This window comes from Silurus aristotelis (assembly GCF_946808225.1).
Source record: "Silurus aristotelis genome assembly, chromosome: 17".
NCBI lineage: Eukaryota > Metazoa > Chordata > Actinopteri > Siluriformes > Siluridae > Silurus > Silurus aristotelis.
In genome coordinates this window covers 983,476-1,008,059 of record NC_139590.1, presented here as the reverse complement: position 1 = coordinate 1,008,059, position 24,584 = coordinate 983,476, and the positions used below count along the sequence as shown (strand labels likewise).

Here is a 24,584-nt window from a genome sequence, read left to right as displayed (position 1 = left end):
GTGTGTTAAAATTTTGTAATCAGTCATAATACCGCAGCGCTGTTGAATTCTAGACACTTAAACTTTACATTTTGGTCAGTTTTGCTTTTGATTTATTTGATTTGTTTTATTATCTGTTTATTATTATTGGAGTGTCTACTGTGCACGTAGAACAGCTTTCTTTAGAACCAAATAGATTTTTAAAGTGATAGTCAGTCTGATCTCATGGACACGTCTTTGCTCATGCTGTTAAAAGAAAAAACACACATAGCTACAACCCTTTGCTGTAAGATGTGTGGGCTTTATGGATGTTCCCCAGTGCAAAAATGCTTTAACATACATCAGGCTTCCATCAAGAAGATTTCAACAACGTGTAGCTTCAGGAAACTTTTATTAAGCTTTCAAAATGCAAAATACAGCAGAGGTTATATTCATGATATATACTGTATGATATATTAAGCTATAGGTTGTCAATGTAATGCACACTTATTCTACTATAAATGTTTTGATAGCTGGTGTAAATATGCGGTAGCTGCTCTAAAAACACAGTTGGTTCACAACTCAAAACCTTCAGCTTTGCGGATGTTGCTCATGTTGAAGTGGGGAATGCGTTCGTCGAGGAGCACGCCCATCTCCAGGAGCATGTCTCTGGGAATCGGATAAGCGTTCCTGGAGATGTACAATTTCTCCAGTTGTGCATCCATGGGAGAAGGCTTGTACTGCATGCATGAAGGACCAGTCAAACCAGTGATGCAGTTCACCTGGACTTTATAATACAGCAGTCCATGATTAAGGGGACAGATATTGTTATTTCTTCCACTTTTTAGTAGAACACTACAACCCCCAAGTAGATCGTCATCTGACCCACTGTCCTCATCCCAGACCTCCAGCTTCACACTCCTGAATTGAAAAATGTCCACAGTTCCCAGAGGAAAATTGCGGTTCCAAATGGGATTGTTGTTCTCTTGGATTATGGATGTCTGTCCACTTAGTTGATTTCCGTTGAGGAGGATCTTGACATACCCATCTGTCTGACCAAAGTAATCTCCATACAAACCTGTGGCTTTGATAATAGTTACAGTGACATGAGCAAAGCCTTTCTGAGTGGGGCAGCAGTTGAGGGACACACCTTTGTTGCCATGGCAGCTGCACCTACATGGTTCCTTAGGGTTGGTCTTTACACCAGTCTTACATGGGCTTGTGCATTTGCGTATCAGGGCCCTCTGGAGGATGTAGTCCTTGATGGCGTTGCGTAAATGTGCTCGTTTTGCTGAATTCCTTGGCAGCAGATCATGAAGAGGCATGAGCGAGTAAGAAAGCACATCAGGGTGAGCAGGTAGAGATGAGACCCACTCCTTATAGGCCTTTGGATTGGTATTTGATGAGAAAAGGAGATCGACATTCACATTGTTGCCACCAAACACGTTTGTTTCCCTTTTGGAGAAAATAAAAAAACCCACAATTTTTTAAATAACAACCATGTATTTTATAAATGTTTGGAATAATTTAACCAGCTTAACTTAATAAATAGGTTGTTTATTTGGGCAGTTCATATAGCTACAATGTTTTGTAACCCTTTTGACAACAAATTCATTACACAAGAAGAGAGAGACAGAGGAACAAACCTGTCACTGAAGGTGCTGGAGAAGCTTTTTTTGTTCAGAGACTTTTCCTTGGCCTGCTTGCAGTGATGAGCCTCATTTTGCATGTCTGAACCTATTCCCATACTGGCAGAAGCCTCCAGATCCAGACAAGACTTCACCTCGTCCACACTCAGACCCTGCAGTGATGCCTGGCACTCCTTTATGCTGGTCACAGAGCGAATTTCTCCACCCAGAGTCACCTGTACACAGTCACAATGTTTCCAGTCAACATTATTCATTCTGAAACTGTTGTGAAAAGTAAAAGGTTTTATTCACTGTGCTTCAATAGAATACTTTAAACACAGATAGATGATGTTGCTTCAGAGTCACCTTCATGATATAATGAGTACCAAACATGTCAATCAGCTTGAAGTAGAGGTGTTTTGTAGACTTATCATATCTCTGAGGGAGACTTTTGAAATCTTCATTTAGGTCATGGCTAATGACTGGACGTTTTAAAACCCTGTACCTAGAAGACAGACCACGAAGTAGAACTCAAAAACTTTTGACTGATTCTCTTTTAGTATAATTAAATAAAAATTAACTTAAACAGCATTGCTAAAAGACAAATGATCACATCTTACTTGTAGTATCCACATTTGACGATCTGGCTTGAGAAGCTGAACTTGTCCTTTTTGGTTTTCTGCATTGAATATTCAGCCAGCTTGGAGTTAGTGCCAGCCATCATCACTGATCCCTGGACTTTTGGAGTCACTATGTTCAAGTCTGTCTGCCAGCGGTTTTCAATAGACGATGTGCTGGAGCTGACCAAGGACTCACTGGAGTCGTAGACGGAGCTGGACACCTTCATTCTGCACTTCTGACTCGGTCTCCAATCCACCACAGAAGCTGGGAGCTTCTGCTTTTCACCTCTCATGTAGGGATTTTTACACAAAGTGCAGGTTTTGTCTTTCTTGAGCCAGGAAGTCATGTCGATGACAAAAGCACCTTTCCGTTCCATGGTGGTGATATCAAAGCCTTCTCCTGCCAGGTTGGATCCTGGGACAAAATCTGCATCGTTACACTGAGACTCATTGGCCTTTATACAGCTCTGGCTGCTTGTAGGAGTGAGAAAGGTGGCAAAGACGCCCCAAATCAGAAGTGCCTGTAGCATGGCTGGACTTGGTGTTTGTTTGTCCTGTTAAGGAAGAGACACAGAAAGAAATGGTTGTGCCACACATGCTAAATATTAATCATGTCTTTCTGCACTGAGTTCTTTCTGCACTAATCATTATTTGAAAGATCAGTTCAGACCCCCACAAAGTGTTGAACTTTTAATTTTGTTTTTTGTTTGCTTGTCTTATTCCCCTGTCTCTATGAGTCTCCTATAGACCCTCACAAACTTGGGTTTTTCGGTGGTGCTGAAACCAATGGTTGATTCAACACTCCAACAAAATTATAAAAGTCTCCCTACTCAATGTGATCCTTAGAGTCATAAATGTCTTTAAGGAAAGTCGGGAGGAGAACCAAATTCAGTAAACCCTTGCCTGGATAGCAAAAATTCACTTTTTTTTTCAATTAACACGGGACAGGAGAATTTAATACAGGCACAAGACTACCAATCCTGGCTGTAATCTGAGGGTTCTTGACTACAGGAGTTTATTAAGGGAGATAAAGTTCTTGTTTTGCTACCCATCTGGTAAAGTAGCAACTTACCGTATTTTTCGGACTATAAGCCGCTACTTTTTTCCCTCACTTTAAACCCCGCAGCCTAAACAACGAAGCGGCTTATTTATGGATTTTTCCTGGGTTTTTCCCGGTTTCACAAACTTCAAGCCAAAAAACTGATCACCAAAACATTAGACCAATGAAATTTCCGAACAGAAACAAAAAAAACGATGACGATGCTAAAAGATAAACTCTCGAGAGAAATAGTTGTGAAAGGAAGGAGGAAGACAGTGAACAATGACTTTCTTGGTCGGCTACTGTTTAGATACAAGCCGTTGTAGCGTGTTGAGTCTGGGTGAAGGGAGAGCTCACTAACTCCAGTTACAACAGAAATCATATAAACACAGACAGGTTTCCAAAACTCGTGCTTTTTTATTTTTTTTATATCTTTTTATATTTTTTTGATATCTCGGTATTTGATAAATGCGGCGGCAGGCTATTCCCAAAATGGCGCTCTGCTCTTAAAGAAGCCACAACATATTTCACCAGTTACACCGTGCAACAGTCTTTCGTTAACGCCTGTGTCAAGTTCATTAGTTTCAGTGTCTTATTTATGTTCAAAATAAAAATATTTGTCAAATTCAGTGGGTGTGGCTTATATTTGGGTGCGCTTAATAGTCCGGAAATTACGGTAAACATACATTAAGCAACTTAAACTAGCACTTTTTTCCCCCTGTTTGTTTCATGTCTTTGTTTAAAGAATTGTGCAATAATCCCTATCAACAGAGTTTTATCAGCTGATGATATTTTAAGTCAGTAACCTAGTGAACCAGTGTTGATTTATTCATTAATAGAGATTTAAAGCACTTTTGTATGTCGCTCTGGATAAGGGTGTCTGCTATATGCTGTAAATGTAAATATAACAAGGACCATTTGTGGTCACATGGTGAGTCAAAGAATTTGACTATGAAGTCAGATGCACAGATGGAGAAGATGCACTACACATATACCACCTCAGTGTCTGGATTGAAATTGGTCTAAAAATTGTAGTAGCTCTCAGTGACAGAGACAAAATACTGCACCATTGAGTAGTAGCCCCTATATTTGGGAGAGGAGGGTCAGTTGCAAGCCCCCACCCCTACCCTGAGTTAGTGGAGGTATATGGTAGGGGGCGTGGTCATACATCAGCTGTGAATCTCATTTTACTTATGTCTTCCTCTTTATGCTTTCAATAACTGGCAGAACCACAGAGAGAGAGAACGGCAGAGCTGGTGGTTCACCCAGCAAACACACACACACACACACACACACACACACACAGAGCGAAATACTGCAACTTTCTGTTGAGCCTTTTAATTTAGTCCTTTTTTAAAGTGTGCTGAAAAAAACGCAAATAAAATTTAGCAGCTTCTCAGTCGGGAGACAATCTGTCTGTCTGTCTGTCTGTCTGTCTGTCTGTCTGTCTGTCTGTCTGTCTGTCTGTCTGTCTGTCTGTCTGTCTGTCCAAGTTTTCTGCCACAGCCTCTCTATCAGTAGTGGTATTTAACAGAACACACAAACTCCTTTTTGATCAGAGAACTTGGCTTTTCAAACGCTCTGCAAACAGGGGGAAAAGTCTTTGTTTCTCTCTGCAATAATACTCAGCACAAACACATTTATCAATACTCACACGCTGACTCTAATAACTGTGATATGCTAATAAAAAAAAACATAGAACCCACAATATAAAAAAAAAATATCTTGAAAGACAAAATTCATTGGCAGCCATCACAGTTTATTTAATATATTTAATACAATTTTTCTTTCCTTTTGATTGTGGAGGAATGGTTAGGGTTCAGTTGTTTTCTGTAATTAGTATCGCACATCTTCAATCTTGTAGTCAGTCATTCAGTCTATTTCAGTGAAGAAAAGTTGTCACTCTGCTGCTGTATCTTTGTGTGGACCACACCTTTAAGACCACCAAGCAGTATGATGCTCCTGTGACTACAGTTGCAAAAATTATTCAAAAGCAGTGATGGTCCTTAAAGGTTGTGTAAAAAGATATTAGGTAAAGGATGCCATCATTTCTGTCCATTCAGTTTTCATTTGTATTATTATTTAAAATATGCTGTTGAATCAAAAATTACAAGCAGAGTTTCTTTTTATTTATATATTACATAAACAATGATGGTGCCAGTTACATCTGTCTGTTTTCAGAGAAAATTGTTCATAGTGAGTAGCAAAAAACTTGCAAACGTCTGTACAACAACAATATAACAATATTCAGTATTGCATTTATTCATGTTCCTTACTTAATTTATGTGTGGGTGGATATCAGCATTGTTTAATTCATAATTACAGTGTTTTGTCTTTTAAAAAATTGTGAGAATAATTTGAAATATATATTTACCATACAATAGATTTACTGGAATAAAGTAGTCAGTATTTTCATAATTTGAAAAAAGTTGTGTCCATTAAAAATTGACAATTTAAAGCTTGGGGACTTTTTACTTACCTTGAAGTTCGTATGAGTAGATAAAAGCTGTGCACTCTAGAAGGGTTTTCAAAATGAGCTCTTCTTTAATTCTACAGGGGTATTTATACACAATTGCATGAACTGGGGCAGGATGACTTCTAGATCTATAAATGGGTCTATAGATTTTGAGGGGTTTAAAAAAAAGTGCGAACTGTTCTAAGTGTTTGTGTTTGTGTGTGTGTGTGTGTTTGTGTGTGTGTGTGTGTGTGTGTGTGTGTGTGTGTGTGTGTGTGTGTGTGTGTGTTAAGCTGTTATTATTAACCATTTCAATGCCGTTGAATTCCAGATGCTCAAACTTTACATTTTGCTCCATTTTGCTTATACTTGTTTGTTCATCAGCACTATTGGACCTTAGTCGTACACAGGTGGTAGACTGTCCACTGCTGTCCACAAAGGACCAAACACATATTACTAATCTCTTTGCTCATACTGTGAAAAGTAAAAAAATGTCCTGTATGCGTTTTGATTAATGATTAATTCATTATTTTTGAGTTTGATGCTACAAGCTTTGACACACCTATTTTTGGGCAGTTTCACACAATTTTTTCTTTGCAGACCCTCTTAAAATCTATCAGGTTGAATGGGGAGCATCGGTGCACAGCCATTCAATCAGGTTTGAATCTGGGCTCCCGCTGGGCAACTTAAGGTCATTTGCAGAGTCATCCCATAGCTACTCCTTTGTTATCTTGGCTGTGTGTTTGGGGACATTGTCCTGTTGGAAGATGAAACCGTTGCCCCAGTCTGAGGTACAAAGTGCTCTATAGCAGGTTTTTTATCAAGGACGTCTCTGTACATTGCTGGATTAATCTTCCCTTAATCCTGACCAGTATCCCAGATCCTGCTGCTGAAAAACATCCCCACAGCATGATGCTACCACACCCTGCTTCATGAGCGGTGACTGGTTTCATCCAGACATGACGCTTAGCATTCAGGCCAAATAGTTCAATCTTTGTTTCTCATGGTCTGAGAGTCCTTCAGGTGACTTTTGGCAAACTCCAGGCAGGCTTTAAAACCTCAACTTCAAATTACACTGTTATATATTGTTATATCTCAATAAACAGATAAACGTTTTAATTAACACTTTCCAAGACTGTGTATTCAGAAAAACCATGATACAATAACAAACAGTTGCACACAGCAAAAATTTAACTGACTTACAAGTTCCTTGGATCGTATGTCGTTCCTTTCTTGTTCTTCACCCTCTGTCTCTGTCGCTTGCCAGGTGAAGCCACCTTTTTATGTAGGCTTCCAACTTTTGGTCTGTAACATTTGCTGTCAGCTGGTTGTTTCTGACAGTCCCTAAAAACAAAAAAAACATTGTAAAGCTTTAAATGAGCTACACAATTTTAGTAAAATAATAGCAATAATTAGAGTTTGTCAGTTTGATAAACTGAAAATCAATATAAATTAAGGATGGTAAGATTCACCAATCTGCATCTGTGCATCGGCAAAAAAGTAAAGATGTAATGCATCGATTTAAAAAATCTAATACAAGGTGACATTTTTAAACAGAAATCTACTAATTATTAGTAGATGTGCTATACTTTTATTACTTATAATTTACATCTTTTTTTTACTTTTTTTATTATTACTGTTTATTACTTACAGTGGTCAATAATTTGTGACCAATATTTTATATGTAGATTGATTTCTCCTCACTAAACTGTTTCTCAAGTGCGTTCTGTAAACAGCCAGGTAATCTGAAACACAAATACCATTAAATATTTTACATTTATTACCTATCGTACTCAAGTATTTAATGCATCAACATCTTACCTTAATGTAAATAGTGAACTTTCCACTTTACAATTTAAGCACCCCCAAGAAAAAGTTTGTAACATATCACATTGACTGTTAAGGTAAAAATAATTACACCATAAAAGTATAATGCAGCAATTCAACCAACTGTATGTATAAAGGAATTCAATCCAGAATCAACTATACAAAAAAATAAAACTTTCTTTCGGCTTCTCCCATTAGGGGGCGCCACACCGGATCCTCCGCATGTTTGATTTGGCACATGTTTTTATGCTGGATGCTCTTCCTAATGCAACCCTCCCCATTTATCCGGGCTTGGGACCGGCACTGAGAGTTGCTGGGTTTGGTTCCCTGACTGGGGATCGCACCCGTCCGTAGCGGTGAGAGCGCCGCATCCTAACCACTAGACCACCAGGGAACCTCAACTATACAAAAATTAATATGAAAATACATTATAATTATATAATTAATGTTTTTTTGTAATGTTATAATAAGACACGAGTTAAATATTTAAAGACTAGAATGGATTTCAGTGTAGCAGTAATTCACAGATTCACTGAATATCTGTAAAGGTATCTGAGACTTATCAACTAATTCCTGTATTATATACAGAACAGACTGTTCATGTTGGGTGACAAATAATAAATGAAAGAGTCTCATATCAGAAGACTCTGGAGCTGAACTATGCATGTTTCCTTTAATCATTATTGATCAAACCATCACTACTTACCATATTTTTCGGACTATATGCCGCTACTTTTTTCCCACATTTTGAACCCCGCGGCTTAAACAACGAAGCGTCTTATTTCTGAATTTTTCCTGTGTTTTTCCCGGTTTTACAAACTTCAAGCCAAAAAACTGATCCCCATAACATTAGACCAATGACATTTCCGAACGAAAAAAACGCACCTCACCTGTGTTCTGAGCTGCACGGCTTCGGGAGAAAAAAACTTTTTTTAAACGCATGACGAAGCCAAAAGAAAAACTCTCGAGAGAAATAGTTGTGAAAGGAAAGAGGAAGACCGTGAACAATGAATTTCTTGGTCGGCTACTGTTTAGATACAAGCCGTTGTAACGCATTGAGTCTGGGTGAAGGGAGAGCTCACTAACTTCAGTTACAACAGAAATCATATAAACACAGACAGGTTTCCAAAACTCGTGCTTTTTTATTTTTCTTGGCAACAGCGTTACGGGTTAGTCAAAGAAACTTAGAAATGAGCATCAGAAGATAATAAGGACATATTCCTCAGTCTTGCACACTATTCCCAAAATACCGCTATGCTCTTAAAGGAGCCACAACATATTTCACCTGTGTAACAGACACTGTCTTTCATTAAAGCCTTTGTAAAGTTCATAAGTTTCAGTGTAGACACCTGCGGCTTATCGACAGGTGCGGCTTATTTATGTTTAAAATAAAAATCTTTGTCAAATTCAGTGGGTGCGGCTTATATATGGGTGTGTCCGGAAATTACGGTAATTGGACGTTGCATTGTATCATAAGTATAATTTAAACAAACTTTCTCTCATAATTTCTCTCATACTTCCCCTAATCACTCTTCCTTAATGTGAGATAAATTCAAACATTGAATGCAATATGCCAAAAAGACAGCAAGCCTGACGTTAACAAATGTGAAACACTAAGTAAGAAATCATCATATGGCTTAGGTGGCATAGGTCAATATTCTAATCGAAGTGACATTCATTCCGCCTATTTCTCTGCAAAAACATTTATTTAAAAAAAATCTTCCCTGAAATACCAGAAATGAAAAGAGCTGAATTGCCCAAATAACTTTAGCAAAGTGCAACATGTTTGCTAGCTTGCAAATTTGCTGAATTATCAGCACCTCTTTTTGACAAGATGGCGTGGGTGAGGTTGGCTGCCATCACATTTACATTTACATTTACATTTGTGGCATTTAGCAGATGCCCTTATCCAGAGCGACTTACAACAGTGTGTTGAGTCTCTAGCAATGTATAAATATACACTGGTACACTAGATCACAAACTTAATATAAATATAAATCTTTATTTCTACAAAGCAAACTTGGAAAGTGCTAATTTAGGTGTTTCAGGAAGAGGTAGGTCTTAAACGTCACTTAAACAATCGGTGGAATTAGGTGCCACCTGTTGCAGCAGCTCCCTTTAAGTTTGACATTATGTTTATTTAATTTATAGTGTTCTGGCACGTGTTTTTCTTTTCTTTTTGAGTGTATGTGTGTCTAATTGTAAACTGCACAATGGACATCAACAAAGTCACAGTTTGCTCAACTTTTCCTGCTTTTTTTTTTACTTTGTTCACAGTCGAATCTAAAAACTCAGCCGCTATCCTATTGTTTTAACCAGGGATCAGCTGTTAGCATTCCGCAACACGGCAATGCTACTCCGGTTTTTCCTGGAGTAGCATCGTCGCAGCTGAAAACTGTCCAGAGAAAACTGAGAAAGAAGATCAGGGAAGGAAAAGCATGCTACAGGAGGATGATTGAGGATCAGCTGCAGCAGAACAACGTCAGTGGTGTGTGGAAGCAGCTCAAAACCATCACTGGTCATAAGGAGCCCAGCTCTCAGACTGAAGGTGACCAGAAGTGGGTGAATGATCTGAATCATTCCCCTTCCCCCCTTCTCTGCTTCCACAGCAAGCTGCTCCAGCCCCACCTCTCTATGCACTGCTATCAGCTCACAGCCTACACACAACACCCCCCCCCCCACTCCAACCAATACACACTGCCTCTCACAGAAGCCCAGGTGAGAATAGAGCTCAGGAAGCTCAAAGTGAGGAAGGCTGCGGGCCTAAACAACATCAGCTCCAGGCTCTTTAAGACCTGTGCAGACCAGCTGTGTGGCATAGTGCTGTACAAGTTTGACCTGAACCTGAAGCTGGGGAAGGTGCCACAGCTATGGAAAACATCCTGCGTTGTGCCTGTACCAAAGACGTTGTGCCCAAAAGAATACCGACCAGTAGCACTCACCTCGCATCTAATGAAGACATTGGAGATGCTGGTGCTGACTCATCTCCGACCTCTGGTGAGCCCATCAATGGATCCACTTCAGTTTGCCTACCAAACTGGCATTGGAGTGGAAGACTCTCATCTTCCTCCTACATCTGGCTATTTTGCACCTGGAAAAGTCAAGTCAAGTCAAGTCAAGAAGCTTTTATTGTCATTTCAACCATATATAGCTGATGCAGTACACAGTGAAATGAAACAACGTTCCTCCTGAACCCAGGTGCTACATAAAACAACATAAAACAAACAGTACAGAACAGAAGAACACAGGGCCAAGAACTAAGATCCTCGCCACATAAAGTGCATGTGTGCAGCTGGTGCAAACAGTGCAAAAGACAACACAAGACAGTGCAAGACAACACAGGACAGTGCAGGACAATACACAATACACAAAATATAAAATAAAAAATAGAAATAGCTCCGCCAGTGAAACCTGTCGTAACAGAATAAGGTGCAGTGTAAACAGAAAAATGTAAACAGAATTTGTGCAATTCAGCAGTAGCAGCAATCAAAAATAGATTTAACAGTAACCAAAGGATTTGGACAGAATATTGTGCAAAATAACAAGTCCCGGAATCAGCAACAGACGGCATGTAAACATTTTGCGATCGTGAAAAATGTGATTGGTATTGAAAACCTGGGTGAACGAAGTGTATGATGGGTGTTGAGTCCGGTTTGTGCGGATCAGTCACACAGTTGTGTGTAAGTGTGTGTGTGTGTGTGTGAGAGAGAGTTCAGTTCAGTTCTTTGTTGAGGAGCCTGATGGCTTGCGGGAAAAAAACTGTTGCACAGTCTGGATGTGGCGGCCCGAATGCTTCGGAACCGTTTCCCTGATGGTAGGAGTGTGAAAAGTGTGTGTGACGGGTGTGTGTGATCATCCACAATGCTGTGTGCTTTGCGGATGCAGCGTGTAGTGTAGATGTCATGATAGAGGGGAGAGAGATTCCGATGATCTTCTCAGCTGTCCTCACTATCCTCTGTAGGGTCTTGCGTTCCGAGACGGTGCAGTTGCAGTGATGCAGCTGCTCAGGATGCTCTCAATGGTCCCTCTGTAGAACATGGACAGGATGGGGGGAGGGAGATGAGCTTTCCTCAGCCTTCTCAGGAAGTAGAGACGCTGCTGGGCTTTCTTGGTGATGGAGCTGGTGTTAAGTGACCAGGTGAGCTTGTCCGCCAGATGAACACCAAGGACAATCTCCACTGAGGATCCAGCGATGATCAGTGGAGAATGGTCACTCTGTGTTCTCCTGAAGTCAACAACCATCTCTTTAGTTTTGTCAACGTTTAGAGACAGGTTGTTGGCTCCACACCAGGCTGTTAACCGTTGCACCTCCTCTCTGTATGCTGACTCGTCGTTCTTGCTGATTAGACCCACCACGGTCGTGTCATCGGCAAACTTGATGATGTGATTCGAGCTGTGCATTGGTGCACAGTCGTGAGTCAGCGGAGTGAACAGCAGTGGACTGAGCACACAGCCCTGGGGGGCCCCAGTGCTCAGTGTGGTGGTGCTGGAGATGCTGTTTCCGATCCGGACTGACTGAGGTCTTCCAGTCAGGAAGTCCAGGATCCAGTTGCAGAGGGAGGTGTTCAGGCCCAGTAGGCTCAGCTTCTCGATCAGGTGCTGAGGAATGATTGTGTTGAATGCTGAACTGAAGTCTATGAACAGCATCCTTACATAAGAGTCCATGTTATCCAGATGGGTGAGGGCCAGATGAAGGGTTGTGGAAATAGCATCGTCCGTGGAGCGGTTTGGACGATATGCGAACTGCATGGGGTCCAGTGCGGGTGGAAGCTGGGTCTTTATGTGCCTCATGACGAGCCTCTCGAAGCACTTCAACATGATGGGTGTGAGTGCAACGGGACGATAGTCATTGAGGCAGGAGACAGAAGACTTTTTCGGCACAGGAATGATGGTCGTCGTCTTGAGGCACATAGGAACAGTGGCGCTGCTCAGGGAGATGTTGAAGATGTCAGTGAGGACATCTGCTAGCTGTTGTGCACATTCCCTGAGCACTCTGCCAGGAATGTTGTCTGGTCCAGCAGACTTCCGTGGGTTAACTCTGCATAGAGTTTTCCTCACTTCAGCTGTGGTTAGACAGAGCACCTGGTCACTGGGAGGAGGGATGGTCACGGTCACAAGCAGGTGATGTGGTCTTGTAATTCGTGATCGCTTGGATGCCCTGCCACATGCGCCGGGTGTCTCCACTGTCCTGGAAGTGGCCGTGGATTCTCTTGGCGTGTGCGCTTCGCCTCTCTGATGGCACGGGACAGTTTGGCCCTTGCTGTTTTCAAGGCCACCCTGTCCCCTGCTCTGAAGGCAGAGTCTCTTGTTTTTAGCAGCGCACGCACCTTGGCGGTCATCCACGGATTCTGGTTGGAGCGTGTAGTGACTGTCTTGGAGATAGTCACGTCATCAATGCACTTGCCGATGTAGCTGGTCACTGTTGACGTGTATTCCTCCAAGTTGATGAAATCGCCGTTGGTTGCAGCTTCCCTGAACATGTCCCAGTCAGTGCATTCAAAACAGTCCTGGAGGGCAGACATGGATCCTGCTGGCCAGGTTCTCACTTGCTTCCGAACTGGTCTTGAACGCCTGCTGAGTGGTCTGTATGCTGGGATCAACATAACAGAGATGTGGTCTGAGTATCCGAGGTGGGGGCGGAGCTTCGCCCGGTATGCGCCCCGGATGTTTGTGTAAACAACATCCAGCGTGTTTTCTCCTCTGGTTGCAAAGTACACATTCTGATAAAATTTAGGGAGCACAGTCCTGAGATTTGCGTGATTAAAATCTCCGGCTACTATAAACAATCCGTCAGGGTGTGAGTTTTGAAGTCCGCTAATGGTCCCGTAGAGCACACTGAGCGCTTCCTTAGCATTAGCGCTAGGTGGTATGTACACTCCGAGCACAATAGCGGTGGTGAATTCCCGGGGTAAATAAAAAGGTCTACATCTCACAACAATAAACTCCAGCAGCGATGAGCAGTAGGTAGAAACAAGCACAGAGTTCTTACACCATTCCGTGTTGATGTAAACACACAGACCGCCGCCGCGAGTCTTACCGCACAGAGCTGCATTTCTGTCAGAACGAAACGCGGCTAGCCCGTCCAGCTGGATGGCGGCGCCCGGAACTCTGTCGCTTAGCCACGTCTCCGTAAACACAAAAACGCAGCAGTGTCTGAACTCACGCCGAGTAGCTTGTTGGAGTCTGATGTAGTCTAGTTTATTGTCCAGGGAGCAGACATTTGCCAGCAGTAGTGATGGTAGAGCGGGCCGGCTAGGGTTAGCTTTTAGCCTAGCATTAGCACCCGCTCGCTTTCCGCGCTTCTGTTTTCTCGCGCAGCGCTTCCGATTCCCCCTCCTCCGCCCGTCCGCCGCAGGCGATGCCGAGGACTGGAGGCCTGGTTCTCGGAGCACGCCGAGGTCGCGTAGCTTCTGCCGCAGGTCATCATTAATGGTGTTGTTTGGGTTGTTGCTGAGTTCATTCAGGGTTTTTCGGTTGTACACAGGGACACCGGTTGCTCTGATGTCCATGTATTGTAGTAAGGCGGGCTACAAAGTGAGAGTAGCACCATTTTGGGCCCGGAGCGGCCGCTGCGAGCTACTGCCGCGCCGCCATCTTGGCTGGAAGCACAGTGAGAGCACTATCCAACCTTTGCTCCTGAGGGATAAGATGGTGTACATGGGAGTGGACCATCATCTGTCTGCCTGGATATGGGACTACCTCACAGACCACAGTGCGTGAGGACTCGTGACTGTGAGTCTGACATGGTTTTCTGCATTACTGGAGCCCTGCAGGGAACGGTTCTAGCCCAGTTCCTCTTCACCGTCTACACTGCAGACTTAATGTTCAGCTCAGCAACCTGTCACCTGCAGAAGTTCTCTGATGACTCTGCCATCGTCTGCCTGATCACGGATGATGGTGACAGGGAATACAGAGGAGTGCAGGGCGAGCTACTGAAGACTTTTTTTTACCTTTGGTGGCCTAAGCCATATTCTATGGTGTGTTATGCTGGTGCAGCAGCATCTCTACTGCAGAAAGGAAGAGACTGGACAAACTGATCAGAAAGGCCAGCTCAGTCCTGGGGATTCCTCTAGACACTGTACAGGAGGTGGGAGAAAGGAGGATGGTAGCAAAACTATCATCATTGCTGGAAAACGACTCTCACCCCCTGGATGAAACAGTTTAATCTCTGAGCAGCTCCTTAAGTGACAGACTGATACATCCTAAGTGTCTGAAGGAGCGATACAGACCTACACCGAATACAGAGCTTCACCAAAACATGGCTGAACCCAGCGGTAGCGGAACACACCATCCAGCCGGCCGAGTTTTTCTCGGTTCACCGCAAACACAGAACATTGGAGCTGGGAAAGTCAAGGGGAGGTGGAGTGTGTCTGATGGTAAACAAGCACTGGTGCAACAGTGCAAGCATTGTTCCTCTTTCACACTCCTGCACATCAAATCTGGAACTAATGACCATAAAATATAATGTTGGCACAACTCTGATGACATCAACATGTTTACGGAAGCCGTTGTGGGATTCATCAGGAAACTAGCAGATGATACGGTACAGAAAACCATCATCAGGACGTTTCACAAACAGAAGCCATAGGCGGATAAAACTATCCGCGATGCGCTGATATCCCGCTCCGCTGCCTACAACACGGGACTCGACACCGGGGACATGAAAGAGTACGAGGCTGCAAAGTGTTGCTATGGGAGGAAACTAGAGTCACGGTTTGATGGTGGCTTCAACAGCATGTGGGAATAAGAACTATCACGGACTATAAACCACAATCTTCCAGAACAAGGAATGCGGACGCTTTTCTCGCATATGAGCTAAACACCTTTTATGCTCGCTTCCAGGCTGCACATTGAGAGAGCTGGAGAAGTAGCCGTGGTCATCATCATGGAGCATGACATGAGGAGCGCATTCAGGAGAGTGAATACCAGGAAGGCAGCAGGACCAGATGGCATCACAGGTCGGGTTATGTTGTCCCCTCATGTATGAAACAGTCCACCATTGTTCCTGTCCCAAAGAAACAGCCTGAACAAAATTATAAACACAACACTTTTGTTTTTGCCCCCATTTTTCATGAGCTTAAAGATCTTAGACTTTTTCGATGTACACAAAAGGCCCTTTCTCTCTCAAATATTGTTCACAAATCTGTCTAAATCTGTGTTAGTGAGCACTTCTCCTTTACTGAGATAATACATCCAACTCACAGGTGTGGCAGATCAAGATTCTGATTAAACAACATGATTATTGCTTTAGGCTCGCCACAATAAAACGCCTTCCTAAATTGTGCAGTTTTCTCACACAGCACAATGCCACAAACGTAGCAAGTTTTGAGGGAGCGTGCAATTGGCATGCTGACTGCAGGAATGACCATCAGAGCTGTAGATTTGTTATAACAGCAGCAACCAGACTTTGTACTTAGCCAAAAACAATCTGCCAACCCGACTACATGCCTAAAATCAAACAAAAAATAAAAACCTTCACATAAAACAGATTATTCTTTGTAATATATTAGCAAAAACGTCTCTAGGTTGTATATGTAACCCTAGTTCCCTAAAAGAACGAGATGCTGCGTCGTAAAAGTTTGGTACTGCTTCGGTGTTGTTCACGCTCGGAATCACGTGTGCAATCCGGTGGGGTGACGTCACGACCAGGAGCTACAAAACGCATGTAATGGAGCTAGCTTCTGCAAAAGAGAAGGGAAGCGTGGCAGGGATACAAGGAGTGTGGCTTAGAAACGCAGCGTCTCATAACCTAGAGACGTTCCCTTTCAGAAACTCGAGCTGCGTCACAACACTTTGGGAACAAGAGTCTAATCATGCCAGACTGACCAGTCCCTGCCTAGTATGAAAGAGCAAAGCTAGGGTCCAGGACAGAGGAGCCAGAAGTGGCTCTATGGTCTAAGGTTATAGAACCTGATGAAAGTCAGCAGGGTGGACCAGCCCACAGCATTGCAAATGTCCTGTAGAGGGACTCCAGCGGACCAGGCCGTAGAGGCCGCCACACTCATCATATTATAAAGATGTCCATAGATTTGTGGGGATTTGAAAAAAGGTGTGAAAAAAGGTGGTTTTTAATCAGATTTTGTAATCAATCATTACACCGCAGTGCTGTTGAATTCTAGCAACTTAAACTTTACATTATGGTCAGTTTTGCTTATGATTTATTTGATTTGTTTTATTATCTGTTTATTATTATTGGAGTGTCTACTGTGCACGTAGAACAGCTTTCTTTAGAACTAAATAGTTTTTTAAAGCGATAGTCAGTCTGATGTTCTGATCTCATGGACACGCTGTGAAAAGAAAAAACACACATAGCTACACCCCCTTGCTGTAAGATGTGTGGGCTTTATGGATGTTCCCCAGTGCAAAAAGGTATAATTTTACGTTCTTCTACCATAACATCAGCCTTCCATCAAGAACATTTCAACAACGTGTATCTTCAGGAAACTTTTATTAAGCTTTCAAAATGCAAAATACAGCAGAGGTTATATTCATGATATATACTGTATGATATATTACGCTATAGGTTGTCAATATAATGCACACTTATTCTACTATTAATGTTTTGATAGCTGGTGTAAATATGCGAAAGCTGCTCTAAAAACACAGTTGGTTTACAACTCAAAACCTTCAGCTTTGCGGATGTTGCTCATGTTGAAGCGGGGAATGCGTTCGTCGAGGAGCACGCCCATCTCCAGGAGCATGTCTCTGGGAATTGGGTAAGCATTCCTGGAGATGTACAATTTCTTCAGCTGTGCATTCATGGGAGAAGGCTTGTACTGCATGCATGAAGAACCAGTCAAACCAGTGATGCGGTTCACCTGGACTTTATAATACAGCAGTCCATGATTAAGGGAACAGATATTGGTATTTGCTCCACTTTTCAGTGGAACACTACAACCCCCAAGTAGATCGTCATCTGACCCACTGTCCTCATCCCAGACCTCCAGCTTCACACTCCTGAATTGAGAAAGGTCCACAGTTTCCAGATGAAATTCACTGTTCCAAATGGGATTGTCATTATCTGGGATTATAGACGTCTTTCCTCTTGGGTGTTTTCCATTGAGGAGGATCTTAACGTACCCATCTGTCTGACCAAAGTAATCTCCATACAAACCTGTGGCTTTGATAATAGTTACAGTAACATGAGCAAAGCCTTTCTGAGTGGGGCAGCAGTTGAGGGACACACCTTTGTTGTTGTGGCAGCTACATGGTTCCTTAGGGTTGGACTTTAGACCAGTCTTACATGGGCTTGTGCAGTTGCGTATCAGAGCCCTCTGGAGGATGTAGTCCTTGATGGCGTTGCGTAAATGCGTTCGGATTGCTGACTTCCTTGGCAGAGGATCATGAAGAGGCATGAGCGAGTATGAAAGCACATCAGGGTGAGCAGGTAGAGATGAGACCCACTCCTTATAGGCCTTTGGATTGGTATTTAATGAGAAAAGGAGATCGACATTCTCAGTGTTGCCACCAAACACGTTTGTTTCCCTTTTGGAGAAAATAAAAAACCCACAATTTTTTAAATAATAACCATGTATTTTATAAATGTTTGGAATAATTTAACCAGCTTAACTTAATAAATAGGTTGTTAATTTGGGCAGTTCATATAGCTACAATGTTTTGTAACACTTTTGACAACAAATTATTTACACAAGAAGAGAGAGACGGTGGAACAAACCTGTCACTGAAGGTGCTGGAGAAGCTTTTTTTGTTCTGAGACTTTTCCTTGGCCTGCTTGCAGTTATGAGCCTCATTTTGCATGTTAAAAGCTATTCCCATACTGACAGAAGCCTCCAGATCCAGACAAGACTTCACCTCATCCACACTCAGACCCTGCAGTGATGCCTGGCACTCCTTTATGCTGGTCACAGAGCGAATTTCTCCACCCAGAGTCACCTGTACACAGTCACAATGTTTCCAGTCAACATTATTCATTCTGAAACTGTTGTGAAAAGTAAGAAGTTGTATTCACTGTGCTTCAATAGACTACTAAACACAGATAGATGATTCTGCTTCGATTATCTCATTCACCTTTGTGATGTAATGAGTGCCAAACATGTCAATCAGCTTGAAGTACAGGTGCTTTGTAGACTTATCATATCTCTGAGGAAGTTTTAAAATCTTCACTTAGTTTCGGGTGCAGGACTGGACGATTTTAAAACCTGTAACTAGAAAACAGACAATATAGTAGAATTTATATAAAAATTTAGCTGATTCTCTATTAGTATAATTAAATAAAAATCAACTTAAACAGCATTGTTCAAACACAAATTATCACATCTTACTTGTAGTATCCACATTTGACGATCTGGCTGGTGAAGCTGAACTTGTCGTTTTTGGTTTTCTGCATTGAATATTCAGCCAGCTTGGAGTTAGTGCCAGCCATCATCACTGATCCCTGGACATTTGGAGTCACTATGTTCAAGTCTGTCTGCCAGCGGTTTTCAATAGACGATGTGCTGGAGCTGACCAAGGACTCACTGGAGTCATAGACGGAGCTGGACACCTTCATTCTGCACTTCTGACTCGGTCTCCAGTCCACCACAGAAACCGGGAGCTTCTGCTTTTCACCTCTCATGTAGGGATTTTTACACAAAGTGCAGGTTCTGTCTTTCTTGAGCCAGGAACTCATGTCGATAAAAATCATCGCATAATGCTAACGATGGATGCGTTCCTCACGGGTGGGGGCGGTCATGAGTGGCCGCCCCACCCATGGTCAGTGGAGCAGGCCCCATCTCACGTGGCACATAAACTGCCTGGAGATCCTGGCCATGTTTCTGGCTCTAAAACACTTCCTTACAGACCGGATTAATCGCTTTGTGTTGGGCCGTATGGACAAAACTTCGTGGTCTCTTACATCCACCATCGGGGGGTCTGCGATCTTGCCCCTATACAGGGTGGCATGGTAGATCCTCCTGTGGGCAGACTGCTTTCATTGAGGGCGGCTTACATCCCTGGTTACCTGAATCAGGGAGCAGATGCCCTCTGGGCGCAAGGGCCAAGGCCCGGGGAATAGAGGCTCAACCCCAAGGTGATGGAGCAGATATGGCAGAGGTTTAACAGAGCTGTTTGCGACTCAGAAGACATTGCACTGTCCCCTCTGGTTCTCCCTCACTCACCCAGCCCCCTTGGGGCTGGACACCATGGTACAAACATGGCCGAGGCTATGCCTGTATGCCTTTCTCGCTATTGCACTGCTCCCGGAAGTTCTGGAGAGAGTTTTCCCCTGGTGGCCCCTTGATGGACGGGCAGACCATATTTCGCAGACCTGGTGTCCCTCCTCAACAAACGCCCTTCTGAGATTCCTCCCAGGAAGTATGTTTTCTCCCAGGCAGCAGGCATCTTGGTTCACACCCGCCCGGGGATATGGAGGCTGTGGCTTTAGCCCTTGAGGGGACACAGTTCCTAGCAGATGGTCTCTCTGCCGAGGTAGTGGAGACCATCCTCCAATACAGAGCACCCTCTATGAGAAGGTCATACGCTGCCAAATGGCATCTGTTCTCTGCGTGGTGCAAGCACCACCATTTGGACCCAGTTAACTGCCCGGTTGGTTTAGTGCTGTAATTCCTGCAGTAACAGTTTGCCACAGGGTTTGCTCCTTCGACCCTGAAAGGTTACATGTCTGCTATAGTGGCTTATTGTGCTTCACTTGCTGAGCAATTGCTGGGTAAACACCCTGTGCCAGCGGGCCACGAGTGGAGGGTGAAACCGGACGGAACGAGTGGTAAGAAACACCTGCAGCTGATGAGAGTAATCAGTGCGCTCTGTTTCAGTCCGGCGACACCAATAAAGAGGAGAGAGACGCCAACCTTGGTGAGAAAGTCACCAAGCAGAGAGATCGCAGAGAGGGTCACCAAACCGGTACTAAGTGCGAGCGGGTGGCGGTGGAAGGAATGTGTCAGCCAGCAAATTATCTCGGGCGGACGCAATAAAAGGCATGCCGGTCCGCGAGAAAACTCGGGCGGGCGCTGAGAGAGAAAGTGGGCGATCCGCGAGTGAGACCGGCAGACGCCAATGGAAGTGTGTGCCGATCTGGGAGGGAGTTCTGCATGTTGTTCTGCACCTCAAACCGGGCAAAGAGGTCGTTCAGCGCATCTGGGAGGGAGGCGTCACAGTCATAAGCGGGTGAAATTGTCTTGTAGTTTGTGATCGCCTGGATGCCCTGCCACATGTGCCGGATGACTCCGCTGTCCTGGAAGTGACTGTGGATTCGCTTGGTGTGTTTGCACTTTGTTTTTCTGATGGCACGGGACAGTTTGGCCCTTGCTGTTCTTAAGGCCGTCTTGTCCCCTGATCTAAAAGCAGAGTCTGTAGATGATAACAGTGCAAGCACTTGTGCGGTCATCCACGGCTTCTGCTTGGAGCGTGTAGTGATGGTCTTGGAGATCATCAATGCATTTGCTGATGTAGCTGGTCACTGATAATGTGTACTACTCCAAGTTGATGGAATTGGCGTTCGTTTCAGCCTCCCTTGACATGTCCGAGTCAGTGAACTCAAAACAGTCCTGAAGAGCAGAGGTGGCTCCTGCTAGCCAGGTTTTTACCTGTTTCAGAACCTGTTTAGAGCACTGGAATTAGCATAACAGAGATGTGGTCTGAGTAGCCGAGGTGGTAGCGAGGCTCCTCATGATGCGCACAGGGTATGTTTGTGCAAACAAGATCCAGCATGTTCGTTCAGGACTATTTGTAAATGCTAAATCAATGAGGGTCTTGGTGTGCCTTGTTATTCTTGTGGGTCCTACAATTATTTGTCGATAGTTGTATTTTGTCATAAGTGCTTTAAGTTTATGTTTACAGTTTTTATCAGACCAGTTAATATTATAGTCACCATACCATACTGTCTCTCTATAAAAGTCCAGTTGTTTAACTATAACATTTAATTCATCATAAAACTTAACATTATGAGAAGGCGGATTATAGAGGACAGAGATATTAAAATTCATAGTAGGCGAAAGGATTACATTTAGGGTTAAACATTCCAGGGGGGTATTCAGTTCAATTAAGTGACATTTCAATTTGTCTTTGATGTATATTAATACTCCCCCGCCCTTGCCTGTTATTCTGTCCTTTCTAAAACACTGATACCCAGCAATGTCAATCATATTAGTTGGAATGTTACTCTGAAGCCACGATTCTGTTAAACAGAGGTAATCCAAGTTTGAATCCAGAAGAAGTGCTGAGACCTGATCACGTTTAGGGATCAGGCTGCGTATGTTTAACTGCCTGCCTAATATTCCCTTAGGTTTGCACTTAACATCCCAAAGCACCCGGGCATGATTAACAGATTGAAAGAGTGGATAATTCTTAATTTTCTGTGCAGCACGACTTTCTGAGCCACCCGAGCGTGTTTGAAGTATGTTGATTGTTTCCCCAGATTCACAAAGGTTTACACGCTCCGCTGTAACTAACGCCGCTGCTCTGTCACCCGGCCGAATGCGAAAACTCTCACCAGACCCAACACCCGCAGAATCCCCCGGTCCAGTCCTCGGATGATTATCTGTCAGGCAGGGTGACTTACCGGTGTGTACGCAGCCCGATATCCTCATACGGTGCTCGGATGCACTCGGCTTCCCTGCATGACGCTGCTCCGGCAGCTCCTGGCACTGAGTCAACATTTCCTCCAGCTCCGCTGCGTGAGGCGCTGAGGCAATCAGGGGCGGTATCACCTGCGCGTATTCACCTGGGTCAGGCGTTACCTCCACAGAGCTAGCCCGGCGATCAAGCATGGGGCCTGGGTTCAGATGCACATCTCCAGCCAAAAGTATCAGCACCATTATTACCTTGGATGCGTGCGCTCTATCTTGATGTAATATTGACCTGATATCGCTGTTTCTGTCATTCTTGCACAGACTTTTAAATGCCCAGATAAATTAAAGAATGGCATGTCCATGTCCAAAATAATAAAGTTTAGTGTGTTCACCATCATTCGGACCATCCAAATTGCCCTTATTATGCACAGACAAGTTGTAGATCCAAGCACTTAGTAGCATTAAAAAAACACTGTAAAATACAAAGAACATGAGTGGAGCCCAACGACCAACTCCTGCCTTCAGCAGCCATCTCCTGAATTGAGCTTATTGAATTGAAATAAGACCGGAGCCAGGAGAAAGCTGTTCCCTTTATTCCAACAACGTTCTCCAGTCCAGCAAGCAGGAGATGATGATCAATGGTGTGAAAAGCTGCACTGAGGTCGAGAAAAACAAGTAAAGAGACAAAACCCTGATCAGAGGCCAATAACAGTCATTTACCACCTTAACTAGTGCCGTCTCTGTGCTATGATGAGGCCGAAATCCTGACTGATACATTTCATAAATGTTATTCCTCAGTAGATGTGAGCAGAACTGCTGTTTTCCCTGATCATTTTGGTTTTAAGGGGAGCTCCATCATCTAGAGTGTAACGAAACGTTGATTTTAGACATTCAGTGGCCCAGTCGAGCTCTGCGGGTTCAGACAGAGATCTAATTATTATCGACAGTTCCGAAAGATTATTGATAAAACTCGCTGCTGTAGCTGGCATGAATGTGGTTAACACGGTGAGGTGGTGAGGTACTAATGCAATGACTGAGGCAGATTTAAAAAATGATAATTTTTTTATATTATATCCAAATCAAGAGTGTGTCACCACTATGAGTGGGTCCTATAACATTCTGATTAATTCCTACTGAATCTAAAATTAACTCAACTGCTGCTCTTAAGGAGTCTTCTTGATTATCAAAATGATAATTAAAGTTACCAATAATTCATGTTTTGTCTAAAAAAGTAGCTGGATTTGTGAAGAAAGTCTGCAAATTCTACAAGAAAATCATAGTCGGGCCCCTGAGGGTCTATATATAATAATTAATGGAATTGACTGACTGGACCTGCTTTTGAACTCTAAATACTTTAAATTGGTGTAAAGAACTTTGAATGTGCTAAATTTGTGTTTAGTTTTTTGTGTGACGCTCAGATTATTATTATTATTATAAATAGCTGTGACTCCGCCTCCTCTGCCATTTCTCACCGGGTGCTTCACTGAGGAGAGCAAACCTGTTGGACACATGAAGCGGAGAGGAATGGTGCTTCCATGGGTGAGCCTTAGCAATAGCTTTGGTGCCAAGTCAGGGAATGCTAACTCGACCTATGGCATCCAGACGTTCCCCTGCAGAACCTGGACTGCTATCGCACTCACTAATTCTCTCTATACTCTGGATGCTCCTCTAACTCTAGGATCTTCTCCGTCGAAGAGCAAACTGACTTACACTTCTTACAGATATAATTATCGCTAGCGATGGAGAAAGAATGACTAAACATGTCACACTTCACACACCGAATGAGCTGAATGTTTGCCATAGCAGAAAAATTACGTACCTTAATGTGGTTACTAAAGAGTGTGTTAATAGTTCTGATGAGAATGGCCTCCACTCTCTGCTTTAAAACAGGAAACAAAGCAAATGCTGTGTGTGTGTGTGTGTGTGTGTGTGTGTGTGTGTGTGTGTGTGTGTGTGTGTGTGTTGGGTGATGGCTATGAAGAATAACGGGTCATGCTCCTGGAAATGGGCTTGCTCTTCAACAAACACATTCCCTGCTTCAACATGAGCAACATCCGCAAAGCTGAAGGTTTTGAGTTTCATCCATAAAGCCCACACATCTCACAGCAAAGAAGTGTAGCTATGTGTGTTTTTTCTTTTCACAGCATTAGACGTGTCCATGAGCTCAGAACATCAAACTGACTATAACTTTAAAAAAAGATTACCACAAATCATAGTGTATGTGCTCGGTTCTCTACATGCTACTAATAATAACAGATAATAAAACAAATCAAATAAATCAAAAGCTAAACTGACCAAAATGTAAAGTTTAAGTGGCTCGAATTCAACAGCGCTGCGGTGTAATGATTAATGACAACATCTTAACACGTTCACGAACAGCTTTTTTTTTTCCAACCCCTCAAAACCTATGGACTTATTTATAGACCTATAAGTTGTCCTGCCCCAGGTCTTGCACTTGTGTGTAAATACCAAATGCGAGTTTGAAAAGGTGCATTTCAAAGACCCATTTAATCTGCTCAGGTCGCATCTGCT

At 43.3% G+C, this 24,584-nt stretch overlaps 1 protein-coding gene and 1 pseudogene across 2 annotated transcripts; both read right to left on the bottom strand.

Moving 5' to 3' along the window:
• Positions 1-356: 356 nt before the first annotated feature.
• On the bottom strand, positions 357-5,844 carry LOC310740321 (perforin-1-like). The gene is made up of 5 exons (XM_083566967.1): positions 5,725-5,844; positions 2,207-2,760; positions 1,953-2,091; positions 1,605-1,822; positions 357-1,413 (listed from the first exon to the last, which is right to left on the bottom strand). Exons 2-5 carry the CDS (start codon positions 2,734-2,736, stop codon positions 534-536), a joined length of 1,767 nt encoding a protein of 588 aa, XP_083423093.1. The 5' UTR covers positions 2,737-2,760; positions 5,725-5,844; the 3' UTR covers positions 357-533.
• An 11,114-nt stretch (positions 5,845-16,958) lies between these two features.
• LOC310740332 (perforin-1-like) lies at positions 16,959-19,161 on the bottom strand (annotated as a pseudogene). Its single transcript, XR_014538221.1, has 4 exons — positions 18,810-19,161; positions 18,556-18,692; positions 18,203-18,420; positions 16,959-18,012 (listed from the first exon to the last, which is right to left on the bottom strand). The product of XR_014538221.1 is annotated as a perforin-1-like (transcript).
• Positions 19,162-24,584: the final 5,423 nt, after the last annotated feature.